General features: G+C 43.0%; 2 protein-coding genes across 5 annotated transcripts in view; both read right to left on the bottom strand.

The window, feature by feature from the left end:
* The window catches only part of tcp11l1 (t-complex 11, testis-specific-like 1), a 39,720-nt gene extending 29,989 nt beyond the window's left edge, over positions 1–9,731 (bottom strand). For all 3 annotated transcript variants that reach the window (XM_072592627.1, XM_072592626.1, XM_072592628.1), the window contains exons 1-2: positions 9,571–9,731; positions 2,694–2,804 (exon numbers count right to left, since the gene is read on the bottom strand). The gene's annotated coding sequence lies outside the window, so the exon portion shown is untranslated. The remainder of the gene's footprint in view (positions 1–2,693; positions 2,805–9,570) is intronic.
* A 10,964-nt stretch (positions 9,732–20,695) lies between these two features.
* depdc7a (DEP domain containing 7, paralog a) overlaps positions 20,696–22,351 on the bottom strand; it is a 47,157-nt gene continuing 45,501 nt past the window's right edge. For both annotated transcript variants that reach the window (XM_072592624.1, XM_072592625.1), the window contains exon 9: positions 20,696–20,919. In XM_072592624.1, coding sequence (XP_072448725.1) covers positions 20,711–20,919 — 209 coding nt within the window. In that variant the 3' untranslated portion in view covers positions 20,696–20,710. The remainder of the gene's footprint in view (positions 20,920–22,351) is intronic.

Here is a 22,351-nt window from a genome sequence, read left to right as displayed (position 1 = left end):
TTCAATTCCCACCTCAGGCGACTGACTATGTGGAGTTTGCACATTCTCCCCGTATCTGCATGGGTTTCCTCTGGGTAGTTCTGGTTTCCTCCCACAGTCCAAAAATATGCAGGTTAGGTGAATTTGCCACGCTAAATTGCCTGTAGTGTTAGGTGAAGGGGTAAACGTAAGGGTCTGGGTGGGTTGTGCTTCAGCGGGTCGGTGTGGAGTTGTTGGGCCAAAGGGCCTGTTTCCACACTGTAAGTAATCTAATCTAATCTAGACCAGATGGGCTAATGGGCTGTGAAGTGGCAGATGGTGTTAATTCAGATAAATGTGAGGTATTGCATTTTGGGAAAGCAAATCTTAACAGGATTTATATACTTAAGGGTAAGGTCTTGGGAATGTTGCTGAACAAAGAGACCTTGGAGTGCAGGTTCATAGCTCCTTGAAAGTGGAGTCGCAGGTAGATAGGATAATGAAGAAGGCGTTTGGTATGCTTTCTTTTATTGGTCAGAGGATTGAGTACAGGAGTTGGGAGGTCATGTTGTGGCTGTACAAGACATTGGTTAAGCCACTGTTGGAATATTGTGTGCAATTCTGGTCTCCATCTATTGGAAAGATGCTGTGAAACTTGAAAGGGTTCAAAAAAAAGTTACAAGGATGTTGCCAGGGTTGAAGGATTTGAGCTATAGGGAGAGGCTGAACAGGCTAGGGCTGTTTTCCCTGGAGCGTTGGAGGTTGAGGGGTGACCTTATAGAGGTTTACAAAATCATGACGGGCATGGATAGGAAAAATGGGAAAAAGTTTTTTCCCTGGAGTCGGGGAGTCCAGAACTAGAGGGCATAGGTTTAGGGTGAGAGGGGAAAGATATAAAAGGGACCTAAGGGCAACTTTTTCACACAGAGGGTGGCATGTGTATGGAATGAGCTACCAGAGGAAGTGGTGGAGGCTGGTACAACTGCAACATTTATGAGGCATTTGGATGGGTATATGAATAGGAAGGGTTTGGAGGGATATGGGCCGAGTGCTGGCAGATGGGAATAGATGGAGTTGGGATATCTGGTCGGCATGAACGGATACAGCATAGGTGCTCCGCAAAATGGTCACCCAGCGCACATTTCATCTCCTCAAATTAAGGGAGACCACAGTGTAAACAGCAAATATGGCAGCTCTTAGATTGAATAAAGTATAGGTAAATCGTTACTTCATCTAGGTAGTGTGCTCCCTTTATATAACAAAAATTTCTCTATGCTATTCTGGACTGGACTGGGAGCATATTCCACAACACTGAATATATTTAGCACATGGAGAAGCATAAGATGACAGAGATGTTAAAAAAAAAGTGTTGCTATTCCACTGCTAAGGCTGGAGGGACTCCTCCCCTCCCTCATTTGATTAATGTCAGTTGACAGTGGGATCTTTTCATGGCAGGTTACACAATGTGCACTCATGAGCCCATTGTGAGAGTATCCACAGGAAGGTGGTGTTTAATTTCTGTTTTATAAATCAATGGGCCCTGAATTAGAGTGTTAGCCAATGCTTGGCAGGCTCCATGTTTCACTTTTCATGTTTACAAAGTCAAGCACATGGGCAGCTGCCAATTGATGCGATAAACCTTGATGTCCCGGGTTTACATTTTAGTGGCATCACTTGCATGAGTTGCAGATGGCCATGAAGCCTAAGACTTTTTTTGTTATAAAATCTGACATTTGCGTTGGGGCATGAGCCTGAAGCTTTGGCACAGATGCGTCTGATTTTTTTGTTAAGGGATCTTCTTGTGCTTGAAGTTATTGCTGGTTTTTACCATCTGAAAAGATGCATAAGTTTTGCATTAAGTAAAATAAAAATAAACAATCTATATCTTCCATTGTACAACTAGTTTGTATTTGTTTAGTACATATTACAGATCAGGAGTATGACTGAAAAAAGATATATTTTGATACAAAGTATGTAAGTCAGTCCACAGACGAGTAGATCATATCAAACAGCATATACCTTTGACTGTTCGCAATAATAAGGGTACTCACTCACGCAGCTTGTTCTTGCAAAATAAAAATTCACATCACAGTGTTCAATTTTAGATGTGATCGTGTACTTGGACAACATTTGCTACATAATCCCGAGTGTGCAACAAATTGTGCTGACAACTAACTTGGGATTTCAGTCAGGTGACACACATATATGTATTGGAAGCTACATATATTAATACACAAGGCCCTGTCCCTCGGAGCCCAAAAGAACATATGCACACACTGTGCCTGTGTCATTCCAAGAAAATGTTGTTGATTCTTTCTCAGGGCAATACATTAATCCATCAGAGTCATCTTACCTTTGATTCAAATTTGAACAAAGCTTGGCAGTTAATTGTCAGTTATCATTAACTGGCATATCCTCCGTGCAATGTCTCCAAAAACCAAAGTCTATCTGCCAACCAATCAGCACTTTTCTCTCATGGGATATAAATTCTGTTTTCCCTTTTGGCATTTCTTACAAATTGTTCTGATGAATGCTGGAATAAAAGCTTCAACAGAATGTATTCTTGCAGTAATACTCAACTAATTTTGTATACAGAAAGTAGTCTGTATTTGCTGCAGGGATCCCTTTCAAATAGTTTCTTCTATTAAGTACTTTTATGTTTCTTTATTGCTCTTTTCTGTAAATATTTTAAACCGGTAACATCATGATTACCATTCCCTATATACATCACTTGCCTCATTCTATTCCAAGAACTTGATCCAGCACAGCTTTCTTCTTCAAGGTGAAAAAGTACTGATCAAGAATGCTCCCTTCAACAAAAGCAAAATACTGCAGATAACGGAAATCTGAAATAAAAAAAGAAATAAAATGCTGGAAATACTGAGTAAGTCAGGCAGTTGGAGAGAAACAGAGTTAACATTTCAGGTCAATGATCTTTCAATGAAAAATGTTACAGAACAAAAGACAGGTCTAGAGGAGATGTAAATAACTACAGCAAGATCATTACAGCACCTGTTGTTTGAAAACTTGAGAACAGTAGATGAACTGATATTGTTGAACTCAATGTTGAATCTGGGAAACTATAAAGTGCGTAATCAAAAGATTAGATGCTGCTCTTTGGGTTTCCATTCAATTTCATTTACATGGTGTTGGAAGGCAAGGTCATGAAGGACCGAGTGGATAGAGACAGACAATTAAGATGGCAAGTGACCAGAAACTAAGGGTCATGCAAACTGAACAAAGGTCTTCAGCAAAACAATTGCCCAATTTGCACTGGTCACCCCAGTTGAAAAGGCGATCATATCACGAGAAGCAAAAGGAACGATCCCCCCATCAGAATGTTGAAGTGTGTCTCGTTGAGGTGAAAATGGTAGAATATGATCAAATGTATTTTTGTTTATCCTTGGAATTCCCTACCCCAGTGTAATAAAGGTTTTTCCCCATTTTTCTGTTTGTCCCTTCACAAACTCCTTGATTTTATGTTGTTTGGTTTTGGACCCTTTTCCAATGAGAACAATTTCCCCTTGTTGACTCTATCTAGATCAGTGCTGCCCAATGTTTTTCCCACCATGACCCCATTTCAAGGTTTTAAAATTATCATGAGCCCTCTTTAAGAACAATGAGAGGAAAGTTAGATGGGGGCAGGAAGACCGGTGACATTAGTGAAGGGAGAAACTGTGAGAGCGGGTGAAAGGGTGCAGCTACATGGCAGTCATTGCTGCCTCTGGGGCTTTCAACCCCACTTGTGCTCCCAATCACATCTCTGGGAAACCCTGGTCGAGACACCTCATGATTTTGAGCTTTTCTATTAAATGGTCTCCTGTAAACATTCTCTAAGGAGACCTGTCCCAATTTCTCCACACTTTCCATGTAACTGAAGTCCCTCATCGACTTCCATCTTTCACAAATCCAGATATTCCAAACCGAATTATTCCTAATGAAGTATTGCTGAAGCACAGTCAAGTAATGTAGGAAACTCAACAAACAATTTGGACATAGCCTAGCAAAATTACGTTGATTAAGAATTAAATATTAATCATGCGATTGTCTATGCCCTCCCAAATAAAAAGAGGGACCTTGTGTTAAATTCTCATCAGAAAGGCAGTGCATCCAATGTTCCAGCACTCCCTTAAGTACTGCTCTAGAATTCAATCTGGATATTTGTGTTCATTGTTAAAGTGGGACTTGAACCAACAAGTGGGCATATTAACACCATACAACTTACTGTAATACACCAGCAATTCTGTTTCTTTTCCTACTTCCCACTTTTCGGTGGCCTGTAGTGCACACCCAGTAATGTATTGTTCCTTAGCTCTAACCAAATAAATTATCTTAGGCCTTTCAATTCCATGGACCCTCTTCAATATTTAACTGTACCTTTAACTAATAATGCCAAACACACCTTATTTCTTCCCTATCCTTCCTGACTGAATAACTTAGTGACAGAAATATTTGGTTCCAATTTCGCCTGCGTTTTTGAGCCAGGTCTTTCTTTACTACTAGGAGAAAGTGAGGACTGCAGATGCTGGAGATCAGGGCTGAAAAATGTGTTGCTGGAAAAGCACAGCAGGTCAGGCAGCATCCAAGGAGCAGGAGAATCGATGTTTCAGGCATAAGCCCTTCTTCTGTACTGTATCATGCACCCACGTGACAAATTCAGCCTGAAATCCTATTACCATACTATGTCATGCACTTACACACATGCATACCAAATTCATCTTACTCTGCCTTACATTTGTCACTGTTTACTCCCTCCCACCTCTGAAATACTATCTACTGTTGTGCTATTTGTCTCTCTGTACTTGAACTTCAATGTCATTGCTAACACCCTCTCAATGCCCAACACTTTGTTAAAGTAGGTAAAAAACAATGACTGCAGATGCTGGAAACCAGATTCTGGATTAGTGGTGCTGGAAGAGCACAGCAGTTTAGGCAGCATCCAAGGAGCTTCGAAATCGACGTTTTGGGCAAAAGCCCTTCATCAGGAATAGGGCTTTTGCCCGAAACGTCAATTTCGAAGCTCCTTGAATGCTGCCTGAACTGCTGTGCTCTTCCAGCACCACGAATCCAGAACTTTGTTAAAGTAGTTTGAACTCTCTCCCAAAACATTCGTTAACATTTGTCAAGGACCCTAGAGTCCAACAGAGTTGGGATTAAAAGATCCACCTTGAACTGGTTCCAATGCCTTAAGAATCTGAATTTGCTTCCTTGCACCATTTCTCCAGGCACACATAAACCAGTCTTATCAACTGTTTTTCCGCTATCACATGGCAGTGAATATAATTTGCACAAACAGCAAAATGACGACTAGACCCAATGCTCACTAACCTACAGGGCTCCTTGTTTTTAAATCTCTCAATGGCCTGTTCTCCCTTCATGCGTTAACCTCCTCCAGCTTCACAAATGAGATATTTCCACTCCTCTAATTCTTGCCTCTCGCATCCTGATTTTAACTGCTCCACTATTCATCATCATGCTTTTAGTTACCTCAGCCCTTAATTCTAGAATATATGGCCTAAATCTTTTCATTCTACTTTCCTGCTTTCAGGGACTACCTGACGCCTACCTTGTTGATTAACCTTGCAACAACCTGACCAATTATCTGCTTAGGTAGCTGAAAAGTGTGGTGCTGGAAAAACACAGCTGGCCAGGCAGCATCTGAGGAGCAGGAGAATCGACGTTTCAGGCATAAGCCCTTCTTCAGGAATGAGGCTGGTGTGCCAAGCGGGCTGAGATAAAAGGTAGGGGGGAGGGGCGCTGGGAATACGGTAGGTGGAAGGAGGTGAGGGTGAGGGTGATAGGCTGGAGAGGGGGTGGGGGCAGAGAGGTCGGGAAGAAGATTGCAGGTCAAAAGGGCAGTACTGAATCCGGGCGTTGGGACTGAGATAAGGTGGGGAGAGGGGAAATGAGGAAGCTGGAGAAATCTACATTCATTCCATGGTTGGAGGGTTCCTAGGCAGAAGATGAGGCACTCTTCCTCCAGGCGTCGTGTGGCCAGGGTCTGACAATGGAAGAAGCCAAGGACCTGCATGTCCTTGGCGGAGTGGGAGGGGGAGTTAAAATGTTCAGCCACGGGGCGGTTGGTGCAGGTGTCCCAGAGGTGTTCCCTGAAACGTTCCGCAAGTAGGCGGCCTGTCTCCCCAATGTAGAGGAGACCACATCGGGTGCACCGGACACAGTAAATGATGTGTGTGGAGGTGCAGGTGAATTTGCGACGGATATGGAAGGATCAACTGGGGCCTTGCAGGGAGGTGAGTGGGGAGGTGTGGGCGCAAGTTTTGCACTTCTTGCAGTTGCAGGGGAAGGTGCCGGGAGTGGAGGTTGGGTTGGGACCTGACGAGGGAGTTGAGGAGGGAGTGGTCTCTCTGGAACGCTGATAGGGGTGGGGAGGGAAATATATCCCTGGTAGTGGGGTCTGTTTGGAGGTGGCAGAAATGATGGAAGATGAGACGATATGTCTGGAGGTTGGTGGGGTGGAAGGTGAGGACCAGTGGGGTTCTGTCCTGGTGGCGATTGGAGGGGCGGGGTTCCAGGGCAGAGGTGCGGGAAGTGGAGGAGATGTGGTGGAGAGCATCGTCGACCACGTCAGAGGGGAAATTGCGGTCTTTGAAAGCAGAACAACCATTTGGGTTGTTCGATAGTGAAATTGGTCCTCCTGGGAGCACATGAGAAGGAATTGGGATTATCTGATGGCGTTTTTACAGGGGGCAGGGTGGGAGGAGGTGTAATCTAGGTAGCTGTAGGAGTCGGTCAGTTTGTAGCTGTGTTTACTACAAACCGACCGACACCCACAGCTACCTAGATTACACCTCCTCCCACCCTGCCCCTTGTAAAAATGCCATCCCATATTCCCAATTCCTTCGTCTTCGCCTCCGCCGCATCTGCTCCCAGGACCAATTCCACTACCAAACAATCCAAATGGCCTCCTTCTTCAAAGACCGCAATTTCCCCTCCGACGTGGTCGACGATGCTCTCCACCGCATCTCCTCCACTTGCCGCACCTCCGCCCCTCCAATCGCCACCAGGACAGAACCCCACTGGCCCTCACCTTCCACCCCACCAACCTCCGGATACATCGTCTCATCCTCCGTCATTTCTGCCACCTCCAAACAGACCCCACCACCAGGGATATATTTCCCTCCCCACCCCATCAGCGTTCCGGAGAGACCACTCCCTCTGCAACTCCCTCGTCAGGTCTCACCCCCCACCAACCCAACCTCCACTCCCAGCACCTTCCATTGCAACTGCAAGAAGTGCAAAACTTACACCCACACCTCCCCACTCACCTCCCTCCAAGGCTCCAATGGATCCTTCCACATCCGTCGCAAATTCACCTGCACCTGCACACACATCATTTACTATATCAGCTGCACCCGATGTGGTCTCCTCTACATTGGGGAGACAGGCTGCCTACTTGCGGAACGTTTTAGGGAACACCTCTGGGACACCCGCACCAACCAATCCAAACACCCTGTGGCTGAACACTTTAACTCCCCCTCCCATTCCGCCAAGGACATGCAGGTCCTTGGCCTCCTCCATCGTCAGACCCTGGCCACATGACGCCTGGAGGAAGAGTGCCTCATCTTCCGCCTAGGAAGCCTCCAACCACACGGGATGATTGTAGATTTCTCCAGCTTCCTCATTTTCTCTCCCCTCCCATCTTATCTCAGTCCCAACCCCCATATACAGCACCGCCCTCTTGACCTGCAATCTTCTTCCTGACCTCTCCGCCCCTACCCCCTCTCCGGCCTATCACCCTCACCCTCTTCCACCTATCGTATTCCCAGTGCCCCACCCCAAAATTCCCTCCCCCCTACCTTTTATCTCAGCCCTTTTGGCACACCAGCCTCATTCCTGAAGAAGGGCTTATGCCCGAAACGTCGATTCTCCAGCTCCTCAGATGCTGCTTGGCCTGCTGTATCTTTCCAACACCACACTTTTCAACTCTGGGTCTCCAGCATCTGCAGTCCTCACTTTCTCCTATCTGCTTATGTAGTTCAGTATCATATTTATGCTGTTTTGAAGTACCACAGGATGTCTGACAACAGAAATGGCACTTCTCAAAATATAAGTACCAGCTTTGTCAATCAATAGATGTGAAGCTGGATGAGCACAGCAGGTCAGACAGCATCTGAGGAGCAGGAAAGTCAATGTTTCAGGCTGAAACCCTTTGTCAGGACTGGGGAAGGGGAGCTGAGCACAAAAGTAAATAGGGGCGTTCACAAGGATCAGTGGGATGGTGATATGTGGATGCAGTTATGAATTATTGCGATTGACCTGTTCTAACTTGTCCATCTTCCTACTTACCCATCTGCTCCACCCTTCCCACTGATGAATCACTATAGCCCCCTATCTGCAATAACCTATGACCATGCTGTCTACCCCCCACCCCTCAAATCCTTCACTTATTGACTTGCGGGGCTCCTATCCCTGACTAAGTGTTTCGCCCAGAAATGTTGCCTTTCATATTCCTCGGATGCTGTCTGACCTGCTGGGCTTTTTTCCAGTTTCACATCCACCGACTCTGATTTCCTGCACCTGCGGTCCTTACTGTCTCCTAGTGCCAGCTGGGACTCAGTTGGTGGGGTCTCAATGTTCAAGCCCCACTCTGAGACTTGAGGGCAGAAATCAAGTCTGATACTGATACTAGTGGGCGGCACGGTGGCACAGTGGTTAGCACTGCTGCCTCAAAGCGCCAGAGACCCGGGTTCAATTCCCGCCTCAGGCGACTCTCTGTGTGGAGTTTGCACATTCTCCCCGTGTCTGCGTGGGTTTCCTCCGGGTGCTCCGGTTTCCTCCCACACTCTAAAGATGTGCAGGTCAGGTGAATTGGCCGTGCTAAATTGCCCGTAGTGTTAGGTAAGGGGTAGATATAGGGGTATGGGTGGGTTGCGCTTCGGCGGTCCAGTGTGGACTTGTTGGGCCGAAGGGCTTGTTTCCACACTGTAAGTAATCTAATCTAATCTTGTAACTTCAGTGCACTACTTGACGGAGAACGGCATTGTCACAGAAATGTTACAATGAGAAGGAGGCCGTTCAACCCATTATGGACAGGCAGGAGGCTGGAAGAACACAGCAAGCCAGGCAGCATCAGGAGGTGCAGAAGTCGACGTTTCGGGTGTAGCCCTTCTTCAGAACTAGGGTTGGGTGTAGGGGGAGATGCAGATAAAGGGGTAGGCATGGGCAGGATGGTGAAGTGGGGATGGGCCATTCCAGCATCTGCAGCTTTTTTAAAAAAAATCTTCAACCTTATCTTAAGTCTGTGCTGACTGAATGAACACTTCATTTGGTGCTATGCTCCTGTCAGATGTCAAAACTGAGGCCCCCATCTGCTGTCTCGTGCAGACATGAAAGATGCTGCCGCAATATCTCGACCTGCTGGTAAATCGGTATCTCTAGCCCATTTCAATATCAGAAAATAAAATTATCAAATTGCTGTTTCAAAAAAAAATGTTAGCATGTGATGCCGACACAACCGAAAGTTCTCCTATGTTTTGCTGACGTTGGGTAAATCTCGGCCGTTAATTACACAGCGCTGCTGATTTTATAGTTACACATTTCTGATGAGCCGGAGGCCCTGGTGATTATCTCTCAATCCGGGCTGATCCTCACCCGCTTTTATAGGCCGCCTTTCCCGGCCGGCGGCGCCTAGACCACAGGCCGCGACCCTCGCTCCATCGCCCGCTCTCCTGCCCAGCCCCCCACCCCCACAATCGGCGCGCTCTAAAACCGCCCAAAACAAAGGTGACCGTTGCTCAACAATAACAATCAAAACCGTGGACCGACCGTTTGTTTACGGAACCGACGCAACCGGAAGCGACCGCCTGGGTCGGCACGGGTCCCGCGGTGCCTCATGGGAGCTGTAGTTTGTCGCTCGTCTTCTGCTGGGCACGCGCAAAGCGCCCAACCGTCACCTGTCAATCATCTCCAGCTACATGTGCAATAATGCTGTTTATTTTCTGCGCATGATTTTTTTTACTGAGTTTGTTCACTCATTATTGAATGATTTCAGAACACACAGCTTATCAAGTCCATGCTGGTTATCTCCGAAAGGAGCTACTCAGCTATTTCCACTCCCTGGCCTCTCACAAGTCCAGACTTTTTTTTTCCCATTGCTGATGCTTAACCAATTCTATGTTTTCAGCCTCTATTGACTTTGCCTCCATCACACTCGGAGGCTGTATATTCTTGATTATGTTAATTTTATGATGGATCCTTGTGTTGTGAGACAGGAAAGTGTGTCCCACAGTCAGCATCACAATGAAGCAGTTTGGGAAGAGTGTTGAAAAGTGACTTGGTGGGCAAGAGCAGCAGAACATTCCCTGGGATGCACATTGAAACAAACATTGACTGTCCGTGGAGTTGGACCGTTCCGTATCACCTGTCCTTCGTGGAGAAATCTATGAGGAAAAACACCTTTGACCACAAGTCCATCAGGAAGTGGTCAGCACGTAGCGTCCTTGAGACCCTTCGGGAAAAGGAGAGGGCGGATCCTGTCGAGCGGTTCCCTGAGCAGACTGTCAAAGCCATTTGGCAGAATGCCTCATCGCCAGAACTTTCCAACAAGCACCAAGACGTGGCTTGGCTGGTGGTGAGAAGGGCTCTGCCCGTGAGATCCTTTATGCACGCCCGGACTCTCTGCCGCACCGCACGCTGCCCTCGAAGTGGCTGCGGGGGGGGACGAGACTGTCACACACCTCCTTCTGGAATGTGCCTATGCAGAGGAAGTCTGGAGAGGAATGCAGTGGTGCTTGTCGAGGTTCGTCCCGAGCAGCGCCGTGACGCGGGACTCCGTGCTCTACGGCCTGTTCCCCGGGACTCACACCGAGACGAACATTAACTGCGCCTGGAGGATCATCAACTCGGTGAAGGACGCTCTCTGGGCGGTCCGAAACCTGTTGATCTTCCAGCTGAAGGAGTTGACCCCGACCGAGTGTTGCAGACTGGCACATTCCAAGGTCCAAGACTACGTGTTGAGGGACGCGCTGAAGCTTGGGGCAGCTGCCGCCAAGGCGCGGTGGGGAAAGACCACCGTGTAAGATCGGCCTGCCGAAAGAAGAACAGGGGGCCCATACAGACGTTTTTTTGGGCTCTGCTGATGCCTCAGCCAAATATATGTATATATACAAGATTGAAAAAATGCACAGGATTGTAAAGGACAAGAATAAAGTCGAATCTGTGTTTGTAAATATGGACATATGTATGGCATGATCCAATGTACAGACCATCAAATCATTTATGAATAAAGTATATTTTTGAAATAAAAAAAAAGACTGTCCGTGGAGAACTTGGTAAAAGATTATCTTTGGTCTGCCTGAAACTAATGGTTTTCCAGTGCAAAGTGTTGCAGACCGGCCCATTCCAAAGTCTAGGACAAAGTGCCGAGCAATGCACTAAAACTTGGACAGCTGTCTTCAAGACACAGTGGGAAAAGGCTCCCATCCGAAGTCTTTCTACCATAATATTATGAAGATCTGTTAAGTTTAAGGTCACTTTATAGCTTTACTTTGAATATAAGTACATTTTGGTTATGTTTAGAAAATACATTTGTTTGTGTTGATGCTCTAATGAGGAAAATCAACATTCTATGATAGTTTCTGAAAAGTCTGTTAACTGTTTTATATTGTATTTACTTAAAGTTAATTTATGAATAAAGTATATTTTTAAATAAAAAAGCATCTATTGGGTGAGTAAGGTAAAGTGAATATTTATACTACTCATTGCTTGTAAGGGTAACTGTGCAGAGTTCTTGAGAAGAAAGACCCGAGAGTAATTAGTATGGTTTTATTTTCAGGACAATCTAAGGGTTTAATTTATAAGGGTTAGTCATGGAAGGTGAGCTCATGGTCATGGTGTGCTCCTCCTGTTCTATGTATGAAATTGGGCACAGTTCCAGTGTCCAGTTCTAGAGTGCGTATAGTAAATGTTTCCAGTTACAGCTTCTGGAGGCCAAATTTTGGAGCTGGAGCTGGAGCAGCAGCTGAGGACACTGAGGAGCAAATTCAGCTCTAACTCCATTTACAAATTTGCTGATTACACCATCGTGGTGGGTAGGATCTCAAACAGCATGAGAGAGAGTACAGGAAGGAGATAGACAGCTTAGTGTCATTGTGTAGAGACAACAATATCTCCCTCACTGTTAGCAAAACAATGGAGCTGGTTACCAACTTCAGGAAGTAGAGTGGGAGGACATGCCCATGTCTCTGTCAATGGTGCTGAGGTGAAGATGGTTGAGAGCTTCAAGTCTTAGCAGTAAATATTACCAATGACCTATTCTGGTCTGTTCATGTCAATGCTAGAGTGAAGAAAGTATGCCAATACTTCCACTTCCTCAGAAGGCTAAGGAAATTCAGCATGCCAACAATGACTCTTACCAATTTTTAATAGATGCACCATAGAAAACATCCTATCCAGATGCATTACAGCTTGGTATAGCAACTGCTGTGCCCAAAACCATAAAACATTAAAGCGCTGGGAATGCAGGCCAGTCCAACACGAAAACCAGGATTCTGTCCATTGACTCTGTCAACATTTCCCAGTGCCTCAGAAAAGCAGCCAAATCAAAGACCTCTTCCACCCCCTTTCATCGGGCAGAAGATACAAAGGTTTGAAAACACGGACTAGCAGGTTTAAGAACAGCTTCTTCCCTACTGTTATCAGACTTATGAATGGGCCTCTCTCTGCACCTTCTCTGTCACTGTAACACTATATTCTGCATTCTGTTCTATTTCACTAATGTACTTACATAAAGTGTCATTTATCTGGTTATCAATACAATACTTTTCACTGTATCTCAGTACATGTGACAATAATAAATCAAATCAAAATCCGAAGGCTGAGCATGTTACGGATAGTAAGTACAGAGAGGTGATCTCTCCACAAGAGAAGATTCCACAGCAACAGAGAGAATGACCACCAAGCAGAGAATGCAGACTAGGTAGTCAGTGCAGAAATCCTCTGTGTACATTCCTCTGCAAAAATATACTGCTTTGGATACCTTTGGGAGTAATTGGTCTCAAAGGAAAATAGCAACAGCCAAATTTGTTACACCAGAATTGGTTCTGCGATATAGCAGAGGAGAAATAAGAGTGGGAAGACTATAACATTACAGGATTCAATCATAAGATAGACATTTCTGCGGCTGCAAACAAGAGTCCTCAAGGATATCTTGGAGCGGTAGTAGCACATTCCAGAGTGAAAGGACGAACAGGCAGTATCAATGAAATACATATAAGAAAAAGGGATAAGCTTCTAAAAACAGAATATAGGGAGTTAAGCAAATTTAAAAAAAGGACCTCAAGGTTTGCTGTCAGTACCATGTGCTAGTTAGAGCAGAAATAGCAGAATATATCAGATGAATACATGACTGTACAGATGATGCAAGGAAGAGGGTTTCAGACTTCTGGAACATTGCTGGTTCTGGGGGAGTTGGGACAGTATAAGCTGGATGGGTTGCACCTGGGCAGGACCTGAACTGATGTCCTTGGGGATGTATTTGATGGGAAGGTTGGGGAGAGTTTAAAGCAAAGTGGTAGGGAATGGGAACCCATATAAGGAAATAGAAGAGAGGGAACAAGGTAAAAATAAAAGGCAGAAATTAGAAAAATGAAAGGCAGAGTGTTCATGGACAAGAGTCAAACATGGCCACAATGCAAAATAATGTGAACTGAACAAAGAATATTAAGATAAAGCTTTAAGGCCTAGTCACTCAAATAGATATAAATGGTAATGGTATATTTGGGATTACAGAGTCATAGCAACAGGATGAGCAGGGATGGGAATTAAATTCAATTTATCAGAAGGACAGAAAGAAGATAAAAGGTGGTGGTGTGGTAGCATTGCTGGTTAAAGAGGAAATTTGTGCAAAAATGAGGAAGGATATTAGCTCTGGTGAAGTGAAATTGGCATGGTTAGAGCTTAGAAAGACTAAATCGTTCTGCGAGTTCAATACCAAATGGTGAACCAACTCCCATTCCTGACATACTCTGTCACCATCCCCTCATCCTAGTGGGACTGTCTGTTCTTTCCAATCTGGCAGGTAAACACAGCATTGATCTGCCATTCTCATATTTTGATCACTTAATCTGAACCATCAACATCTTCTTCCTCAGCACTCTACACCCCAATCCCAGTATAGATGCTGTCCCCTCCATACTTCACGTCGGTTCTGATGAAGAGTCATCTACACTCGAAATGTTAGCTTGTTTTCTCTCTCTCCATGGATGCTGCCTGACCTGCTGTGATCTCCAGCATTTGTTGTTTTCACCTTAGACAGGCTAAGATAAAAAAAACAAAAGTGGGGATTGTATATAGACACCCTCCTCCTCAACCAAATCATAACGGTAATTTGGGGAAAGCATTAAACAGGAAATTACAGATGTGAGCAATAAAGATAAAGCTGTAATTATGGATGACTTTAATCTGCATATAGACTGGGCAAATCAAATCAGTAATAATGCCATAGAGGAGGAATGCCTCGACTCTCTATGGGATGGTTTTCTAGATTAATACATGGAGGAACTGGAGAAGAAGCCATATGAGAATAGCTATTGTGTACCTAAGAATAATTGGCAATCTAGCTGTGCGAGGCCCCTTGGGGAACAGTGACTTGGGAAAAGTGACATAGTATAATAACGTTCTTCAATAAGACGGAGAGTGACATGTTAATTCTGAGACTCGGGTCCTGAATCTAATTAAAGAAACTGCAATGGTATGAGGCATGAGCTGGCTACAATAGTTTGGGGCATGTTACTTAAAGGGATGACAGTGGATAGGTAATGGCAAATACTTGAAGAACTTATGAAGGAACTACTTTAATTGTTCATTTCTCTCTAGCACAAAAGTAAAACTGGAAAGGTGGCCTGACCCCCATGGCCAACAAGGGAAATTAGGGATAGTGTTAGATCCAATGAAGGACATACAAACTAGTTGAAAAACATTAGCAGATTTAAGAAACGGGAGCAATTTAGATTTCACCAAAGGAGGTCAGAAATTGATTTAACAGGGAGAAAAGAGAGTATTAGATTAAGCTTGCGAACTTTGCAGGGCACATACAAATTGATCGCAAAAGCAAAAGTGATGGCTCACTGATTAGCACTGCTATCTTGCAGCGCCTGGGATCCGGGTTCAATTCCATCTTGGGTGACTGAGTGGGGTTTGTACATTCTCCTGGTGTCTGCGTGGCTTTCCTCTGGGTGCTCCAGTTTCCCCCCACAGACTAAAGATGTGGAAGATAGATGGATTGACCATGCTAAATTAAAGGGTCTAGGGATGCGAAGGTCATGGGAAATGCAGGATCACAGGCATATTGTGGTCAGGGATTAGGTTGAGGTTTGGATGGGATGCTCTTTGGAGGGTTGGTGTGGATTTGATGGGTCAAATGGCCTCTTTCCACATTGTAGGGATTCTATAATTCTAGTGAAGACAGTGTAAGCCCCTTATAGCCAGAAACAGAGGTTAATTACAATAGGAGGGTAAAAAAAAGATGGCGATTAAATAGATATAGGGGTCCCCAGATTTTGAATGTTCTGGACTCTGTTTCAAGTTGATTTGGATATAAGTCAGAACACAATGCAGGACAATGAGAAGCAGCTCTTATGTGCAGCAAAGTTTTGTATGACAGGTCTTTAAAATTATAAATGTTTGTGGAATCGCGTTGGCAAATATGAGCGGTCATATGTCAGACTTCCACAAAGGAGGACACAAATAAAGGCTCAAAAATGCTGGGAAACAGAGTCTATTAAAAGGGTTGAACTGAAGGAAATCAGTTTTAGTAGGGATATGGTATTGGGACAACTGATGTGATTAAAGGCTGATAAATCCCCTTCTAATCTACATCCCAGAGTACTTTAAGGAAGTGACCCTAGAGATATGAATGCATTGGTCGTCATTTTTCAAGAGTCTATAGTCTCTGGAACTATTCGTATGGATTGAAGGTTAATGTAACGCCACTATTGAAAAAAAACAGGAAATTATAAACTGGTTAGCTTGACCTAGGTAGTAGGGAAAAAGCTAAAGTACAACATAAAAGATTTAATAGCAGAGCACTTGGAAATAGTGACAGGATCAGATAGCTCTGGCATGGGTTTTTTTTAAATATAGAGAATCCCTACAGTATGGAAGCAGGCCCTTCGGCCCAACAAGTCCACCCAGACCCATTCCTTTACCCTATTACTCTACATTTCCCCTGACTAATGCACAGCATCTATACATCCTTGAACACTATGGGCAATTTAGCTTGGCCAATTCACCTAACCTGCACATCTTTGGATTTTCAAAAGGGAAATCATGCTTGACAAATCTACTGCAATTTTGCAAGGGTATAACTAGCTAAGTTGATAAGCAAAGCCAGTGGATGTGGTTTATTTGAAATCTCAGATGGTGATAAAGTCTCAGGTAAAAGATTTGCATTTAAAATTAAAGCACATGGGATCAGGGTACTACACTACATGAAGAGAGAAATAAGTGTAGGAAAAAGACTTAGTTATTCAGAATCACAGGCAGTTGTGGTACTGTAGTGTCAAGTGCCAGGACCTCAGATATTCACAACATATGATTTAAATGAAGGAACTAAATGTAATATTTCAAAGTTTGCAGATGACAAATTTGGTTGGGAGGGTAAACTGTGAAAAGGATTTGAGATGCTCAGTGTGATTTTGACAAGTTAAGTAAATGCACAAATACTAGGCAGATGAAGTATAATGTGGATAAATGTGAGGCTACCAACTTTAGCAGCAAAAACAGGTTAACATCGAAATGGTGACAGGTTGGGCAGGGGCAGGTGCAAGAGACCTTGTTGTCCCTGCCCACCATGACTGAAAGTAAGCATGTAAGAGCAGCAGGCAATGAAGGTGGCAAATATAATGTTGGCCTTCATAGCAAGAGGATTCCAGTACAGGAGCAGGGATGTCTTGCTACACCTGTACAAGGCCTTGGTGAGACTGCATCTGAAATATTGTTGGAGTTTTGATCTCCTTATCTGAGGACAGATGTTCTTGCTATATAGGCAGTGCAAGAAGATTTACCAGACTGATTCCTAGGATGGAAGGACGAACATATAAAGAGTGATTGAATCAGTTAGGACTACATTCACTGGAGTTTAGAAAAATGGGGGGGGGGGGGGGGGAAAGCCAAAGGGAAACCTATAAAGTTCTGATCGAACTAGAGAGGGTGAATGCAGGATGGTCCTGATGTCTGGGGAATTCTGAATCATGGGTCACAGGCTAAGGGTATGGAATAGGCCATTTAGGACTGATAAGAGGAGAAATGTATTCACCCAGTGGTGAGCCTGTGGAATTCTTTGCCTTGGAAAGCAGTCAAGACCAAAATATTGACAGTTTTCAAGGATATAGATATAGTTCTTAAAGGGATGAAAGGGTATAATAAGAAAGCAGGAATAGGTATTGGAGCTAGATGATCAACCATGATCATAGTGAATGCTAAAGCAGACTTGAAAAGACTGATCTGAGTTCCTTTGTTGTAAGACAAAGCTTTGCCTTATTGCCACTATAGGCCTCTTGTTGCACTGGTGGTGCCCCTATCTCAGTCCAAAGCCCAGGTTCAAGTCCTACCTGCTCCAGATGTCTCATAACACATCTGAACAGGTTGATGAAAAATAACATGCCCACCATTGACACCTCATTGAGAGAGTTAGCAGGACTCTTAGCATAAAGGTAAATTTGCTGCCATCTTCCTCTTTTTATTTTGGTTGTGATCTAAGGCGCACTTGGTCTCACTTAGTAGAGAAAAATCACTAGGTAACCTAACAAGAGGTCCTTATCTTAAATAAGGCATCATTTATTGCATGAGAGTAATCAGGTACAAATTAGACTAGTACAATTAAAAGTTCCTGTGCTGCTGTGGTAGTGCCCCTGCCTCTGTGCCAAAAGCCTGGGTTCAAGTCCCACCTGTTCAACAAGTGTGTTCTAATACATCAACAGGTTACTTTGAAAAGCACCTGCATTGGTATGATGGACACAGTTAGTCATTGGAACAGGAGACCTGAATGCTATCTTTGAGAGCGGTTATCCCTCAACCAATGCCCTTAAGTCATTAGGTGAAATTTCGTACACATTAACCCTTTCAGTACTGAACACCATTTAGCAAAAACCATTCTGCATAAAACTGTTTCCTAATGTCACTATTAATTCATTTGTCAGTCACCTCAAATTGATGTCCTTTGGGTCTTGGCCATCAGGAACAATTTATCTACCTACACAACCACCAGATTTGAAGGAAATTGTGAAGACACCGTTGTTGGTACTCCAGTGCTTTGAGGCACCCACAGTAGTTGCCCAAAAAAAACCAAAACACACAGAACCACTGCTGCCAAGTAAAATACAAAATGATTTGTCCTGTTTGCAATCTTTGTCTTTATTTTTCTAGCTCAGGCTAAGTTGCACATTACAGCTATTGTCTTAGTGGAGGGCTACCATGAAATGGAAAATAATCCACATTTTCCAAAATATCACAGTTGGTCTTAAATCACAAGGAATAGTGGTGAGGTGTTATGGTTGAAAGATGATCTTTGTTTTCCCCAATTGTATGTTGAAAGACCAATTTTCTCATGCTCAAGAATTTTACAGTTACCTGGTGCTTCATGTAACAGATCAAAAACCAAGTGGAGAGATTTTAATTTTGGATGATGGTTGTGTAGATGGAATAGTTTTGTCAGCTCTACATTTGGAGGTGAGGTACAGCAGAGGCGTGAAGATGGTGCAGAGATTTGGCACAGTTACAGCATTTTTTGACTAATCTCCAAAGAAGATTGCAGTAGTCCTGTTGACTATCAGAGCTTAGAGATTATTGGAGAATGGTGATAAATCGGAGGGCCACCAAGTTGATAAATAGTTCTTGTTCACCCCTAATTGTCATAGAAAAGGAGCAATGAGTCACTTTTTGAACTGCAACATGTTGTGTTACACCCAGGGTAGCTTTGCATGCAAAGTTCCAGGCTCTGAATTAGGACAGTGCAGAAATGGTGATATAGTTCCTATTATACATTTGCTCCAGGATCCTGGAGCAACCTTAGTGGCATGAGAGCTGCACATTACTGAAACATGCAGTGGGTAGGGTTGGACTAGACAATACTACAGTAGAAAACAAAATGATGTGTCTTGACAGCTCAAACAGGACTATCTAATTACACTAAGCTCTGATGTTTCTAATGATCTGTATATAGCTGTATTTAATATTAAAATGCAAGCATTAGTTTGACATTCAAGGCTGAAAACTTTTGGCTTTTCCTCAACATATTTGTCTTGACCCCAAACTCAGTATGGTAAGGTGACAAAGGCCACAGTCTTGCTTTCTGAGGATTGACCTCAGGACCTTCAGATTATGAGACTGACATGCTGTCTACTGCGCTAAGGCAGCCAGCTGACTCATTAGATCGAGAGTTCCAAGACAGAACAGTGAGACACTTGAGGGTAACTTATAATGGTGTTCATATTCCCAAAGCACAGGAGTTATTTTGCAATATCTTCAATTTTCCTAGAACCACTCAGCTTCCACAAAAAGCTTAATGCAAGCTAAACTAGAATAGTGAGACGGACCATTTGTCATTGAGTCAATCTTTTAAAGTTGAAATCCAATTTATTGATTCAATAAAACGAGAGTTCACATGTGCCTGAAGATAGTTACAGTAATAATTGGCAGCCTATGTAGTAAAGATAAAGTTGCCTGTAAAGAGCTTTGGGACATTGGAGGTGGCAAAAGGCACCAAGAAATGAGAAAGCTGGCTCAAGTTAGCTTTCTATAATCCCACTTGGCAATGCATGTGGGCTAATGATGAGCAAGTGGGAACAAGTGGACTGGGGTGGACAAAATTAAAAATCACAACACCAGGTTATTGCATGACACTGATCTTGTGCTATAAATTGTCTTATGATCCTGCTTCACTAGCTACCTGGCAAAAGAGCAGCACTCAAAAGCTAGTACTTCCAAATAAACCTTTTGAACTATAACCTGGTGTTGAGATTTTTAACCTGTAGGCTTAAGTAGTGTTGATAGAAGAAAGTTACCTTGTTACATGTGTATTGAGAACATTTTATAATGGACAGATATGAATGTCACTGGAAGAGCATTTGTCCATGCCTAATTGCCACTGAGAAAGTAGCCACTTTGAATTGCTGACTTGTTAGAGCCAGTAGATTGCTGCTAAGACTCTTGTGACTGACAGTCAAGTGCACTTCATCTGAATTTAAACAGGAGACTATCTGGTGAAAAAAAAAACTGAAGTTTGGAGTTCTAGCAGTTCTTGTTATCCAGTCTTGTTTAAACTTATGTCCAATTGTGACTTATACTTTACTCCAGTAATTGTTGAGAACCACAGCAGAACAATGCATATCAAGTAGATCCTGATCCCATCCAAGATGGGATTAGATGCTGCATGCCCCTTACTAAAATGTGATCAATCAATACTCCTCATGGCCAAGTTTCTTCTTTTAAAAAAAGTTGCTTGGTTATCTTGTCAACCTGGTAGGCAAGGGTTTGGGCTATTCAGAATTTAGTGATGATGTGTTTTTAAAGTAGTAATTCCCACAGGGCAAGTCAAGAGTCACATTGCTGTGGATATCCAAATATCAAAACCAGAAGAGTGGGAAAAAAAAGCTACTTGAAAACATTTTAGTGAACAGCAGCCTAAACACAAATAAATTTGAAAGTTTTACATTTTGTATAAAATCTTCAAACTTTATTATTAATTTAGTAATACACAATATATTAATTACTACTGCAACTCTGACAGACAAGGTTATGATTTCCTCAACACATTGAAAAAATATTGAATAAAAATGGCTGGATGACTCTTGTTAAACTGAGCGAGGACTTTCTTTTTCTCTTTGGCAGACAGCTTGGGGTTTTCATCAATAGTTTGAAGCAGCAATAAAAGTTCTTCCCTAGTGGTCTTCCACATGTTTCTTTCACATGCAGCATGAGTAAGTCTTTCACAGTAAGTGTGGCCTAAAGAGAAGCCGGGAAATTACAGAAGACTCCTTAGCAGGGACAGAACTTGTCAAGTTCAAGACAACCAAAATAATCAGTTTTATACAGTATCTTTCAAAATAGTTGCCAAAGTTTCTATCTGAATTTAAATCTCAATGAATTTTAAAATCATAAAAGTACAGAAACCAGTAATCCTCAAAGATTTTAGATGGGCATTTTATTGCAAAGCCCTGCAATTGGTTTGCCACTTAATTTTTAAAACTGCAATACCACCTCTGACTGAAAGAAAGATGAATCTCAGACCCAAGAAGTATACATGCCCAATGTGTCTGAACTTTAAAAAAGTTAGGTATATTCACAATAATGTATTGGATATTTGACAGTTGTAATCCGTTTGGACAAACTGATGCAAATGTAGCTGCTTTTACCCTTTTAAAGTCACTCCAATGCTACCAGCTTCTGGCATACACAGGCCTCACTATTCTAATCCCTTTAGGCCAGATAAACTTTGTACTCACAATGACTGAAGCTCACGTTCTTTAAAAAAAATCCCAAGTTAACTTGATCAAAAAGACTGAAAGTTGAACCTACTCTGAAAGCATGAAACTCCAAGCTTTGCCAAGTTTAGTCTAGAACTAAAGGTAGGTAGTAAGTCAGCTTGTAACAAAGTCATTTAGACTTGCCTAATCAAGACATTTATCCAGTTTCTCTAATAAAATCAATACCTTGAATCTTAACTACTACTTCTAATAGCAAGCTCCATATTTAAACCACTGTAGGTGACAGATGAAGGAATCTCTCAACAATTGCCAACTGAATTGTTGAATTAAATCCAAATCATTTATATTCATAGATCCCTAGCTTTGGGGTTTGACATACTTTCCTAGGCCATCTCCTACTAACTTTCAAGTGGAAGAGTTTTTGGCCTCAGCTTTAACCATGCATTAAACTGATGTTAAGGTTTTTTGTTTACTTCTGTTTATTCTTCTGCAGGAATAATTAGTGTAAATTTTCAATTTTGTATTTAATTAATGGATGTGAGTATCACTGGCTAAGCTATCAGTTATTACCCAGCCTCAACTCAAATTTTCACCATCTGCTATGGTGGGATTTGAACCAATGTTGCCAGAACACAAACCTAGGTATTCTGATTTCTAGTCTAGTGACATTACTACTAGAATATCACTTCTCCACTTTCCATGCTGCAGCTCATTTATCAGTCTGTGGTCAAGTATCAGAGCATTAACAAAAGGTAATGCAAGACAAGATGGCACTTTAATACAAGAGGTGATAGATCTGCACACCAACCACAAACAACAAGCCTATTCTCCTTGCCCTTCATTCTTCAAGATCCAATTTTGATAACATCAGTTTTGAAAAAAAAAGTTAACAGCACAAGAGGGGAAGACTCCAATTCAGATTTCCCACTGATTTGAGAACCTTATCAGCA

This window comes from Chiloscyllium punctatum, chromosome 22, assembly GCF_047496795.1.
Source record: "Chiloscyllium punctatum isolate Juve2018m chromosome 22, sChiPun1.3, whole genome shotgun sequence".
In the NCBI taxonomy this organism is placed as follows: domain Eukaryota; kingdom Metazoa; phylum Chordata; class Chondrichthyes; order Orectolobiformes; family Hemiscylliidae; genus Chiloscyllium; species Chiloscyllium punctatum.
The sequence above is the reverse complement of the archived record's forward strand: the minus strand, read 5'-3'. Positions and strand labels throughout refer to the sequence as shown.